This window comes from Aquarana catesbeiana, linkage group LG06, assembly GCF_042186555.1.
Source record: "Aquarana catesbeiana isolate 2022-GZ linkage group LG06, ASM4218655v1, whole genome shotgun sequence".
Lineage (NCBI taxonomy): Eukaryota > Metazoa > Chordata > Amphibia > Anura > Ranidae > Aquarana > Aquarana catesbeiana.
This window is the reverse complement of record NC_133329.1, coordinates 119,306,665-119,319,995: the sequence shown is the minus strand read 5'-3', so window position 1 is coordinate 119,319,995 and position 13,331 is coordinate 119,306,665. Positions and strand designations below refer to the sequence as shown.

General features: G+C 41.2%; 1 protein-coding gene across 1 annotated transcript in view; it reads right to left on the bottom strand.

Moving 5' to 3' along the window:
* Positions 1–13,331, bottom strand: part of MAD1L1 (mitotic arrest deficient 1 like 1) — a 1,251,441-nt gene that overhangs the window by 708,165 nt on the left and 529,945 nt on the right. Inside the window, exon 13 of the mRNA XM_073636726.1 lies at positions 11,992–12,048. Within this exon, the coding sequence (XP_073492827.1) occupies positions 11,992–12,048 (57 nt within the window). The remainder of the gene's footprint in view (positions 1–11,991; positions 12,049–13,331) is intronic.

Sequence of the window (13,331 nt, the reverse complement as noted above, 5' to 3'; positions counted from 1 at the left end):
TATAAAAACGCAACTGCCTAAAAACTACAGTAAACGAACCTGTGTACATGTACACATAAGGTAACATTGAATGAGTTCAGGGGCAGTTGAATAAAGTGTCCAAATGCCTCTGAACGTCCGTTTAGCAGCAGCTTACATGGGGCCTAAATGTGAGTTTCCATGTTTACAAGCTGTTACAGGCCTTTGGTGTTTAAAATGCCTCTGAACAGCCGTCCTGCACACATTTTTTTTGCTTTCCAAAAAACAGCTTGAAACCGGCGTTTAAATATGCCCATTTAGCCACGTTTGCGCCTAGGAGCGTTTAAGATAATATCATAAGGCCCTCCCAAAGCAAAAAAAAGTATTATTTACTATGGATCCCATAATGAGCATTTATGAGGAAATGCTCCTGACGTGGCTGTTGATGAGGCTGGAAAAACGTTGCAAATTGTGTGCGAGGACCAGAGTTTTTCGCTACTAGACTCATCCATTGATTGTGCAGCGCATGTCTGTAGGATATTTTTCCAATATGTATGTACAGCTGCGTAGTTTATTATATATAAATATATATACACATAAATTGGGGTAGACTGAACACTTTGGTGGGGGTGGGTCAGCCACGCCTCTTTACCACTGACCTCTGGGGACCAGCCTGCTGACCTTCTAACCTTTGGAGGAGGTCCCTATTCAAATCCCTGAGTCCTAACCGTCTTCTTCACGGGGAAACCCTAACCCTAAACCTAACCTTGTTCGTCAGGGGGAAACCCTAACCTTGTTCTTCAGGGAGAAACCCTTACAGAAAACCCAAACCCTAAAACCCTAACCCTATCGGGAAACCCTAAACTCTAACCTTGTTCTTCAGGGGGAAACCCTAACCCCAACGGGAAACCCTAATTCCTAACCCTAATGGGAAACCCTATACCCTAACCTTGTTCTTCAGGGGGAAACCATAACCCTAACCTGAGAATCATGTTATGGGGACTGAGTAAACATTGGTATGAAATGCCTGCTGAAGTTGGGACTTAGAAAATATCTGACAGGTTGAGGACACCGATTAGATAAGTTAGAACTTAGATAAAGGGTGGGTGTCCAAGATAACAGGTTGGGGTGAAGGGAAGAGACAATCCTGTGAATCATTGTCAAAGCTACCTAGAAATGCAATTAAAAAAAATGCAAGGGCAAAATGCAATTAAAAAAGCCAGATATTAAATTCCATGCAACTATCTTTGATCAAGTCTGGGGTCAAGCTCAATGGTGGGGTCATAAGGTTAAAATCTAACATATAGGTCAAATTCCAATTCTACTTTGGCTAACAGCAATGCTAATGGTGTATTGGATTGCATCATGGGCTCATTAGGGGTAAAAAAAATGGTCTATTAAGCATTGCAAGCAATCACAAGTTTTTTTTTTTTTTTTTAATGGGGTTTTTTCATCATTTGCTATCATTTTTAAGTTTTGTAATGTAAAAAAAAAAAAAAAAAAATAGGGCACCTTTAACCGCTTGCCAACCGGCTCACGCCAATATACGTCGGCAGAAGGGCATGACCAGGCAGATTAACGTACCTGTACGTTGCCCTTTAAGAAGCGGTTTGCGGGCGCAAGCGCCCGCCGCGACCTCCGTTAGTGTGATCAAGGGTCCCGCGGACTCGATGTCCGCGATCGTCTCACAGAGAGGAAGAACGGGGATATGCTAATGTAAACAAGCATGTCCCCATTCTGCCTAGCGACAGGACACTGATCACTGCTCCCTGTCATCGGGAGCGGTGATCAGTGTCGTGTCACACTTAACTCCTACAGCGCCACCTATTGGTTAACCCATTCACTGCCAGTCACATTTACACTGTAATCAATGCATTTTTAATTGCACCGATAGCTGTATAAATGTGAATGGTCCCAAAATCGCACCAAAAGTGTCCAATCTGTCCGCCATAATGTCGCAGTCACGATAAAAATCATTTACTAGTAAAAAAAAAAAAAGTATTAATAAAAATGCTATAAAACTATCCCCTATTTTGTAGACACTATAACTTTTGTGCAAACCAATCAATAAACGCTTACTGCGATTTTTTTTACCAAAAATATGTAGAATAAACTGAGGAAAAAAAAAAGTTTTTTTTTAGATATTTTTTGGGGATATTTATTATAGCAAAAAGTAAAAAAATAATGTTTTTTTAAAAATTGTCTTTTTTTTGTTTATAGCGCAAAAAATAAAAAACGCAGAGGTGATCAAATATCACCAAAAGAAAACTCTGTGGAGAAAAAAGAACATCAATTTTGTTTGGGAGCCACGTCGCACGACCGCGCAATTGTCAGTTAAATCAATGCAGTTCCGAATCGCAAAAAGTACTCTGGTCTTTGGGCAGCCATGGTCCGGGGCTTAAGTGGTTAAAAACACTTCTAAACTAAAACGCGGCTTAGCACCAGTACCACGTTTAGCGTCTGAAACGTCAGAAAATTTGGCATCTGAACTCATTTTTTTGCCTTCAAAGAAAAGCCTATAAACGCAACTGCCTAAAAACAACATTAAAACGAACCTGTGTACATGTACACATAAGCTAACATTGGATGAGTTCAGGGGAAGCTGAAAAAACCATCCAACTGCCTCTGAACGTCCGTTTAGCAGCAGCAGTGTACATGAGGCCTTAGGAGTTTCTTTCTGCCAAAAAACTCCAATGAAAAACACAATCCAGAAGGTTTTTTTTTGCCTCTAAATGCTGTACTTAAAATATGCCTATAAACGTCCTAATGGGCATGGACACATAGGATAACACTGAGCAGTTTCTATAGGCAAATCTCCTGTAAAAGCAGCTCAGTGTGCATGACCCTTAAGTGGCGAAATCAAGAAAATAATTAGGCCCTATTTACACTTGCTTACCTGTGTTTAGCTTTTCTACAAAAAAATGTTGTATTCCCCATGTGCAATGTTTAGATGTTCCTGCCTCATTCAAACAACTGCAGAGGCGCATGCAGAGTGAATATGCCATTTGTTTATGTGTAGGCAGCTGTCTACAGGCAGCCTATCTTATTAAATAGGCATACAGCGGCTGTTAGGTCACAGTCACACATCTTAATTTGACAGGCATGCAGGGGTGGGTGTGCGGCCCCAAATGCACAACGTCTGTCAATGCACAAGCCTGTTAAAAAAAAAAAAAAAAAAAGATATGCAACAGTTTGCTATACCTAACTATGATAGAGGGGCTGGCAGTGACCATATATACAATTGTATTTGTACAAATAGCGGTGGGAATGGGTGGGGGGGGGGCGCGGGGTAGGCAGAGACAGACACGGAGCTGACAGGCAGGGAGGAGGAGACGAGGGGGAGAGAGGAAAGTTGAGAGTTGGGCTGCAGATGACGAAGGGACGTATGCTGACCACGGTGGTCAGGGCTCAGCAGCCCCGATTTCTGTGGTCAGTGCAGAGAGGGGGATACTGGAAGTGACAGGTTCAGACAGTTGTTTTTTTACAGTTTAGAGGGGGGCAGATTACACAGCACAAACACTGTGTAATCTGTTTTAAGGGTCCGGGATACATTTTTTTTTGGGGGGGGGGGGTACTTCCTGTTACATAGAGACAACTATCACTTAATTGTGCTTTTGTGTTGTAACATGTGCCCCTGGTGGAGACTTCAAGCAGCTGCGCAAACACACTTGCCCAGGCATGGTCCACCACGGTCTCTATCAGAAAGATGCTCCAGTGAGGTGCAGCTATAGTTAGGGGGAGTGTATGTACACAGTAAGTGGCTGAAAGAGGCTTGAGGAGATCAGAAGCACACGGGAGGATACACCTGTGAGGCCAGGGTTCATGACCAGTGCCTCACTCTACCAGAAAGTAGAAAAACAATAAATGCAAAAAACGTAAGATTGTTTCATATCAGCATGCAATGCTGTATGCTTATGTGATTTTTAGTGAAAAGGAGGAAAGGTCTGCTTTAAGGCCTTATTGTTGGTGTTGAATAACACCTCTTTGCTGTCCACTACTGCCACCCATCTGACTGCATACTATCAGTGCCGGCTCTTTTCAGTTTAGTGGGCTTGCTCCACTCTCTGACAAGCCCATACATCTTTGGTCATTGGAGATGTGTCATCCATTTACCTTCCATTGGATTCCATGAAAATGGTGTCATCTGCTGGTTTTGGTGCATAATGCCTATCTGTGTATTACTAATGTGAGTGCAATACTGTTTTTACTTTTTTTCTATCAGTTATAATAAATACTACACTTACAGTGGCAAAAACTTCCTCATTGTCTACAATTGTTTTATACTTGGGAAACAGTGTACCCCCACTGGCTGACGAGATATCCACCAGGAACCTCGCTGTGCTTACTATCAACATCATGGATAGATGCCACTGCCATTGCTTCAGCTCCCAAATGTGAGTGCATTTATACTCTCCTCTTCACACCACCGTTTTTACTAATACTACATTGAGAGTTGTTTGTCCTCCTTTGTTTTTTATCATTTTATATCCCTATAAGAAATTGTGTCCACTGATATGGTTACATACTGAAGTATGAGTTTGCACCTGACAAGGTCTTCACAGTAGATCTATTGAGATGATTTATGTGGGTAAAATACCTACTCTTTCACCATTTTCTATGAGTTCCTTCACCAATCACTACACTTAGACAGTAGTTTCTTCTTTTCATTTTCTTTATTGTTCCACATCCATTGAAAGATTCCAGAAGCCACTGCCAGCCGACATTATACATACTGAAATGCTGGGTTCATCTTTGTGTATGTGAGTGCAATACCTACCTTTCTGACATTTTTTTATCCATATCTTCACGTATAATAGGCAAAACCTGCCATACATTATACAATCTTCTTGTACAATTTTCCTTTAGATTTACCAAAACCATATAATACAAGGTCAAACCTAAACACTTAATTTGCATGCAATCAGGCAGGCCATTGCACTACATAGTTGAATGCAAATCTAAAGGAAATTGAATAAGAAAATTGTATAATTTATGGCCAGCTTTAGACAATGGTGTTTCTTTCCCCCTCCCCCTCTTTTTTTGCCTTATATGTACTGGAAAGAAGACTCCAGAGCTCGCACGAAGGAGAGTCTGCTGATGATGCAGTGTTCTTTTCTAAACAGACTTTACTTTCATGAGGACTCAGTTTTTTGCCACCTTACTCTAATGTCTAATAGTGTTGGTCAAAAAGTTTGAGCCAAGCAAAAGCTTGGCCCGAACAGCGCTTTTCTGGCAAAAACCCGAATATGCGGGTCGTTCGATGCAGTGTTAGTATAGTGTGTGAGTATAGTGTGTCAGTGTAGTGCAGTGTTTAACACAGCATTACATAACATTTAGTGCTGTATTGCCATTTTTTGGGGGGGTTGATGTTCGTTTTTTGTCCCCTGCCTGTCGCTTTTTTTTTTTTTTTTTTTTTAATTGTCAGCTGCAGTTTTTTAATCATTTTTACATTTCTATCAGCATCAGTCCTTAATTTAAAGTGCACGAAACACCACTTTTTCAAAAAAGTGCATCTAATCACACATTTTCCATTTTTTTGTTGTTTAAATTTGGGTAATAACTCCCCCAATAATGTCTGGGAGGCCAACAAGGAGATGCAGACATTCCCATGCCACTATAAGGGGGCCAGCTGCGTCTGTGTCAACAGGCAAAAGATGGACATGGTCTGTCCTCAAGCAGGGCACATTTGTCTCTGTTTAGTGATGTTGCCCATGCTATCCAGCCACAGGATGTAGAAGTAGTGGACTGGCTTACTAAACCATCCTCATTCTCTATCACCCAAGCTGACACTGGTGGGCAGTCCACCGCAGCTGCCAGAGCGGCTTATTGTGCCTCCTTGTCCACAACTACTCCTGCCATAGTCGCAGCATCATGCATGGAGGAGTCAGCTAAATTATTTGAACACAGCGTTGGCCACTTGCTTCTTGAGGATGCACAGATATTACTTGATTCTAGCTCTGAGGTAGAGGAAGGGAGTAACATGAGCCTACAGAGAGGGGAGAACACTGATGAACAACAAATTGGCAGTCGTGATCCCTAGCCACAGTGTATTGCCAAGTTGGCTCCAGTGATGAGGATGGAAAGGATGATGATGAGGTCACTGACGCAACTTGGGTACTAAATAGAGCAAAAAAGTTAAGTGAGGGGGAGAAAAAACCCCAGCGAGGCAAGATGTCCTCCAGAGGCAGCCATCATGAAAGAGCAAAGATCAGCCACCCTATTCCAGCAGATTGTTGAGCTGTTATTTTCTGGCCCACGTCCCACAGCTCAGCTGTGTGGGCATTTTTTTTTAGCACATGTGCTATTTGCAATCTCTGCCACAAGCAGATCAAGCATGGGAAAATCACCAGCAATTTGGGTACCACAAATCTTCTCCTCCTCACCTTTCTTGTCTACTCCCGCTATATCTCATGACATCTCAGCAGTCACCACTGACAGGGATGATGGTATAGCAAAGGGTGTCACAGGTTCTTGCAACATGTTTGCCAGCAGCACACCACCAGCTGTAAAGTATAGCAGGCACATTTCTCTGCCCCAGCTGTTGCAGCGAAAAAAAAAAAAAAAAAAAAACACTTCCTGCCACCCACCTGCCCAGCGTCTAAATTCCAGCTTTTCTAAATAAAGAAAGCTTGCAGGGAAAATCAATTTAAATGTCTTCTTTTTTTCTTTATAAAATGTCAGTTTTGCTGCAGCAGGTTCTATACATGGTACAGATGTGTGCTCGACCCCCCCCCCCCCCCCCCCCGGCACTATATTTAAAATATTTTTTTCTTTTTTTTTGTTTCACTTTAAGCATCATTAAAATCACTGCTCCTTCAAAAACTATGTTTTATAAAACTTTTTTTTTTGCATTGGTACGGGTTCCCTAGGGAAGTAGTCGGGCCTCCATAACCTTTTTTATGGCTAATAACTTGCATATAAGCCTTGAAAAAAATGGGGCTTTTGATTTTTCAAATTCGGGTCCCACAGACTTCAATGGGGTGCATCGTTTGTCTCCAAACTTTTGTAATATTTGAGAGATCTGGCGTGAACCGAACCGGGTGGGGTGGTCGGCCCATCTCTAATGTCTTGTGCTGGGCTACAATACACTACTCCTCCTAGGGTCTGTATTTGTGAATTGCATTTTCCACTTGTTTAACTGAATGTGGTTACAAGGATTTTACATTTGGTGTGACTGTCTTTTGCTGTGCTGTAGCTTGCATTGCTTCCCCAGTAATAAGTTACTTGTAGCGCACAACCCCTGTATAACCAATTTTCTTACATATTTTTAAAGATGGTATCCAGAATCCTCAGCTTCCTATCTTACTTCAAAAGCTCTTTCTGTACTGTCTGCATCTTCTTTTGGACTGTGTAATGACCAGCATCACCCAACCCATCCTCTCTGGCCTTGATGTTATTAAAAACTATACCACCTATAGGGTAATTTACAGGTAAGCACAGGCCAAAAAAATAAACAACAGGGAGGGGTAAACATGGAGGAGTTGGGTTTAGGGCTGTTGTACTGCTGCAGCCCAGCAAGGTGTAATACAAAATTAATGAACAGGCTATGTTCCCTGAATGTGTTTCAATGTTTCATTTTCAATTTTGACTGGTGAGCATTTTTAACATTTATATCTCAACTTAATGCAAGAAGTGAAAGTGTGCCAAGAAGCCATAAATGTATGGCAAAACTTCAAACAAAGCAATATTAAATATAAAGGTAGGTGGGGGCGGGAAAGGTGTTACACGAGTCATTAAGATGACACTGACAAAAGATCAAGCACTTCCTAATCTGAAAGGCTAATCGTTTAACTCAATTTGTATGCCATGTAGATTGGATTATAAGGCAGATTTTTCTTCTCTTCCTAACAAATTAAAGTTATATTTCAGGAAAATGAATCCTCGCTTCTCTCCCTGGGGCACAGGAGCCATTAGCAACGACGCAGCTCCTGGAGGTTACCCACGAACCTTATGCTAAATGAGAGACAATGAAAACATGACAAACTGTACAATATATACAATTCTGCATCTCAGTCTCTTCCCCCGCACAGCTAAAAAGCCCCAAGGGCAGGCCTTGATCAAACCAATGTGAATTATACTGAGCCAACACTGGCTCGTTCTTAAGCACAAAAAAAAACAAAAAAAGAAGAATTGAGATAAATTGGTTAAAGATATATTTGGAAGCATTACATATTTACATGTATTAAACATAGCTACTATCTTAGAGATTCACAGCTTGGACTCGTCACATTATTATTAACCAGTAATGGGAAATTTAGATACCTAGAGGTTTACAACACAAAACCCAAGGGAAATTAGCACTTTAGTTACCCCTTTGCACTGGCACCTCCCAGCCCTTTAAGAGGTTTCAGATACCAGGAGGTGGGGCAGGCTTTATGAGCATGTGACTGGAAAGCTCCCGATCGCAGGATGCAATCAGGAGCTTTCCATTAGCCACTAGGACACAGCTGTCTCTGCAAATTGGTCCGCAAATATGCAGCCGCTCGGTGCAAAGGCACTCCCGCCGAGAAGCCGCATATTTGCATACTGTCAGTGCCTAGGGGTTAAGAGAACAAAATAATTAGGAAAACAGCTTTTGAAGTTAAGCAAAAAAGTGGTTTATATGTGACTAGAGAAGCCTCCAAAGGAGAGCATTATGTCCCAAAAAGCAACTACATCAGGGACTAGTGTCAGGATAGCTCTTACTAAAAGCAAGGAAACTGGAACCTTTACAGGTAGGTGTGGGGGAATGGAGATACGAAAAAAAAACAAGTGAGGGAGACAGAGTGCCCCCAGTAGGACAACAGATTTTCATAATCATGATTTATGACCAGGAACATACAAGTCATTATGAGTTTGCCAAAGAAGTTACAGTATCTCACAAGAGTGAGTACACCCCTCAGATTTTTGTAAATATTTTATTATTATATCTTTTCATGCAACAACAATGAAGAAATAACACTTTGCTTTAATGTAAAGTAGTGAGTGTATAGCTTGTATAACAGTGTAAATTTGCTGTCCCCTCAAAATAACTCAACACACAGCAATTAATGTTTAAACTGCTAACACAAAAAACTGAGTACACCCCAAGTGAAAATGTCCAAATTGGGCCCAAAGTGTCAATCCTTTTTGTGGCCACCTTTATTTTCCAGCACTGCCTTAACCCACTTGGGCATGGAGTTCACCAGAACTTCACAGGTTGCCATTGGAGTTCTCTTCCACTCCTCCAAGATGACATCACGGAGCTGGTGGATGTTAGAGACCTTGCGCTCCCCCACCTTCCGTTTGAGGATGCCCCGCAGATGCTCAATAGGGTTTAGGTCTGGATACATGCTTGGCCAGCCCATCACCTTTACTCTCAGCTTCTTCAGCAAGGTGGTAGTCATCTTGGAGGTGTGTTTGGGGTCATTATGTTGGAATACTGCCCTGCGGTCCAGTCCCTGAAGGGAAGGGATCATGCTCTGCTTCAGTATTTCACAGTACATGTTGGCATTCATGGTTCCCTCAATGAACTGTAGCTCCCCAGTGCCGGCAGCACTCATGCAGCCCCAGACCATGATACTCCCACCACCATGCTTGACTGTAGGCAAGACAAACTTGTCTTTGTACTCCTCATCTGGTTGCCGCCACACGCGCTTGACACCATCTGAACCAGATAAGTTCATCCCTTCAACCTATGCAGCAATGCTGGCAGCACTTATACGTCTATTTCCCCAAAGACAACCTCTGGATATGACGCACTCAACTTCTTTGGTCGTCCATGGAGAGGCCTGTTCTGAGTGGAACCTGTCCTGTTAATCCGCTGTATGGTCTTGGCCACCGTGCTGCAGCTCAATTTCAGGGTCTTAGCAATCTTCTTACAGCCTAGGTCATCCTTATGTAGAGGAAAAATACTTTTTTAAGATCCTCAGAGAGTTCTTTGCCATGAGGTGACATGTTGAACTTCCAGTGACCAGTATGAAAGAGAGAGAGTGATAACACCAAATCTAACACACCTTCTCCCCATTCACACCTGAGACCTTGTAACACTAATGAGTCACATGACACCGGGGAGGGAAAATGACTATTTGGGCCCAATCTGGACATTTTCACTTAGGGGTGTACTCACTTTTGTTGCCAGCGGTTTAGACATTAATGGCTTTGTGTTGAGTTAGTTTGAGGGGACAGCAAATTTACACTGTTATACAAGCTGTACACTCACTACTTTACATTGTAGCAAAGTGCCATTTCTGCAGTGTTGTCACATAAAAAGATATAATAAAATATTTACAAAAATGTGATGGGTATACTCACTTTTCTGAGATACTTTATGTACCTTGAAGGTGAAACTAGCGGAACTATTGCAATGAGCAGTAAGCAAGAGGACACTGGAACCATAAAGAGAAAATAAAGGAGAACTAAGGGCTTAAAGTAGGATTCCAGGATATCCCCAAGTAAACTTAAAAATACCCCCTTCCTAACACCTATTCTAACTAACCTGTATAATAAAGATGCATATATTTAACATACTTTCAGGCCACTCTGGTCCGGTCATGTGATCTTCCCTGTGTCAGCCAGCAACCGGCAACAGGGGGGAGAAGAGTGCGTTTGACAACTACTGGTAAAGCTTGGATCAATGACGTGACCCATAGGCTTCAATCGTTTATCTGTTGCCAGAGCTCCCTCCTCTCTCATCTCCTCTGCAGCTGCTGTTGGATGACACATGATAGCTAGAGTGGCATGAAATTGGGTAAGTATATGCAAATTTCTTGCACAGGTTAGTCAGCATAGGTGTTATGAGGGGGGAGGGAATATTTTAAGCTTATTTAGGGTTAATCCCGGAATTCTATTTTAAAATTGGCCTTTCTCACCCCTGACTAATCACTTCAGCATGCGGCTCTATGTTTAATAGTTAAACAAACACGTTTTGCTTTTACCTACAGTTAATGCTTTTTTCTCTTCCTAGTGGAGTGAGGCACTGGTAATGTAACCAGGGCCTGACAGCTGCAACCTAGAAAGTTCCCGTCATATGTGCCAGGGGGCAGATTCAGAGTTCTAGGCAGAATTCCAGTAAAGGGAAAAGGATGCATCTGCCATTAGTGAAAATGACCACAGATACATATACACAAATGAGGAAAAAAATGTTTGGAAAGAACAAAAAGCCTACAATTACCTACAAGTATCTGTATGCAGATTTCAATCATTAAATATTTCTAAAGGTGCCTTTGTTTATTTTTTTTTGATAAGGGTGAAGTTCATCTTTAAAGTAATTGTAAATGATCACCTTGTAAAACAATCCATTCAGTTTTAAAAAGAAATGAAAGACAAAACATTTGTGTATAGATATAAAAAAAAAAAAAATTATATATTTTTTGGTATAAGTGATCACATTCCCTCTGTTCTCAGCTACATAGGAGCGGGGGGAGAGGAAACAGCAGCACACTGATCTTCCCAGTAAAAGGCTTTGCAGGGGGTGGAGGTATCAGGATAAGTTTGATCAATGGAGAGCACGCAGAGTTCCCAGCATAGCCAAAGAACTGACCACAGTGTGTTTTCCTGCTTAGTTGGGTCTGTAAAGCAGAGTCACTGGTAGGAACACCAGAGATAGCACACAAAGGAAGCAATACAAAGAGAACAAGATCATCTTTCTTACAGTTACATGGCACAACAGACACATATCAGGAATATGAAACGCTGGGTTTACATATTCTTTAAGGCCTCATTCTCATGGATGTAGGGGGACGTGGGAAGGCCATGTTTGCCTGCACAGGGATGCACAGGAAATCCATGCATCCCCATACAGTCAGTCCTATTCATGCCAATTGGAATGCAACAGCTTCATGGACATGAGGGTGGGGGAGCGGTTATTAAAAGAACACAAATTATACAGGGGGAAACGAAGGACATAAACAGGCAGCCAAATGTTTGGTCTAATGTGCTGATGATCATTTGTTGGTTCAATAAAGCAACACTAATTCAGAAACGTCAGATAGAAGCACAGCTAAAGCAAATGTCACAATATATATATATATATTCCCCAGAAATTCCTAGTACTGTAGTTCCTTTCATACTCACAAGTTCAGCTCTTTGTTTCTGCATCCCAGCTTCTTCCAGGGCCTTAGATAACTGTGCCTAAAACATCAAAAGAAAGGAATGTCAGGAAAGCCTAACCCTGTGACCTATGACACATAATCAGTATAGAACATTTATAATATTTGAGGAATAAATATTACAAATACACCAATAAGAATATTTTTCAAATATGAAAAACAAAACAAATATACAGCGCTGTCTCTTTTGGATAATGAGGTAGCAGCCAGTGCTGCAAAGGATCAATTGCAAAATATAGAACGTGTAGAGAATAAGATCACAGTGTGAACTGAGACTGGAAAGTGTATATAAACAAAATTTACATGAACTGTAAACCTCTAAACAAAAAGTGATCAATACAATATAGACAATGTGCAAATAGGACAAAAAAAAAAAAAAAAACCCTTAAATGAAATGGTGTCCAAGGATAAAGTCCAGAGGGCATATCACTGGTGAAAAAACATTGGCGAAAACCATAAGGTAAACAATATAGTGATATAAATGTCCAAAAAACAATTTAAAACCAAATCAAAAAGTGGACATCATTGTGAGTTGAAAACAAAATAAAAAAACATGCTAGAAAACTTGCTGATAGAAGATCCACTGCCAGAAAATCCAAAGGCTTACCGGAGAGATTGAACTCAAACAGGTATACACCTAATGAGTCAATCAAGCTTGTGATGTAATACACCAAAGGGAAGACTGCCTCAGCAGACACGACCTCCAATTAGATGGTAAATTCCAAGGACAGACCTCAGTGGGATTTGTTTCAAACAGGAAACCAGATAGATGATTTCTCCGGTATAATGTGATTATAAAAAAAAAAGAAGAAGAAGGGAGGCACATAGTGTAATTCAGTTATAAAATGGGAAATATTTAATACAAAAAAGTTAATACTCTCACATTTTGGTAGATAAAAAAGCGATTGTGATAAAAAGCAGTGGCTTCAGCAGAGCGGTCCAACGCGTTTCATTGCATAAGACTTCATCAACTCTAGATGAAGTCCCATGAGACAAAACGCGTTGGAACGCTCTGCTGAAGCCACTGCTTTTTATCACAAGTGCTTTATCTACCAAAATGTGAGTGTATTACCTTTTTTATATTAAATATTTCCCATTTTAAAACGGAATTACACTATGTGCCTCCCTTCTCTTTTTTATAATCACATTATACCAGAGAACTCATCTATCCGGTTTCCTGTTTGAAACAAATCCCACTGAGGTCTATCCTTGGAATTTGCCATCTAATTGGAGGTCGTGTCGGCTAAGGCAGTCTTCCCTTGGGTATATTAAATCACAAGCTTGATTGACTCATTAGGTGTATAC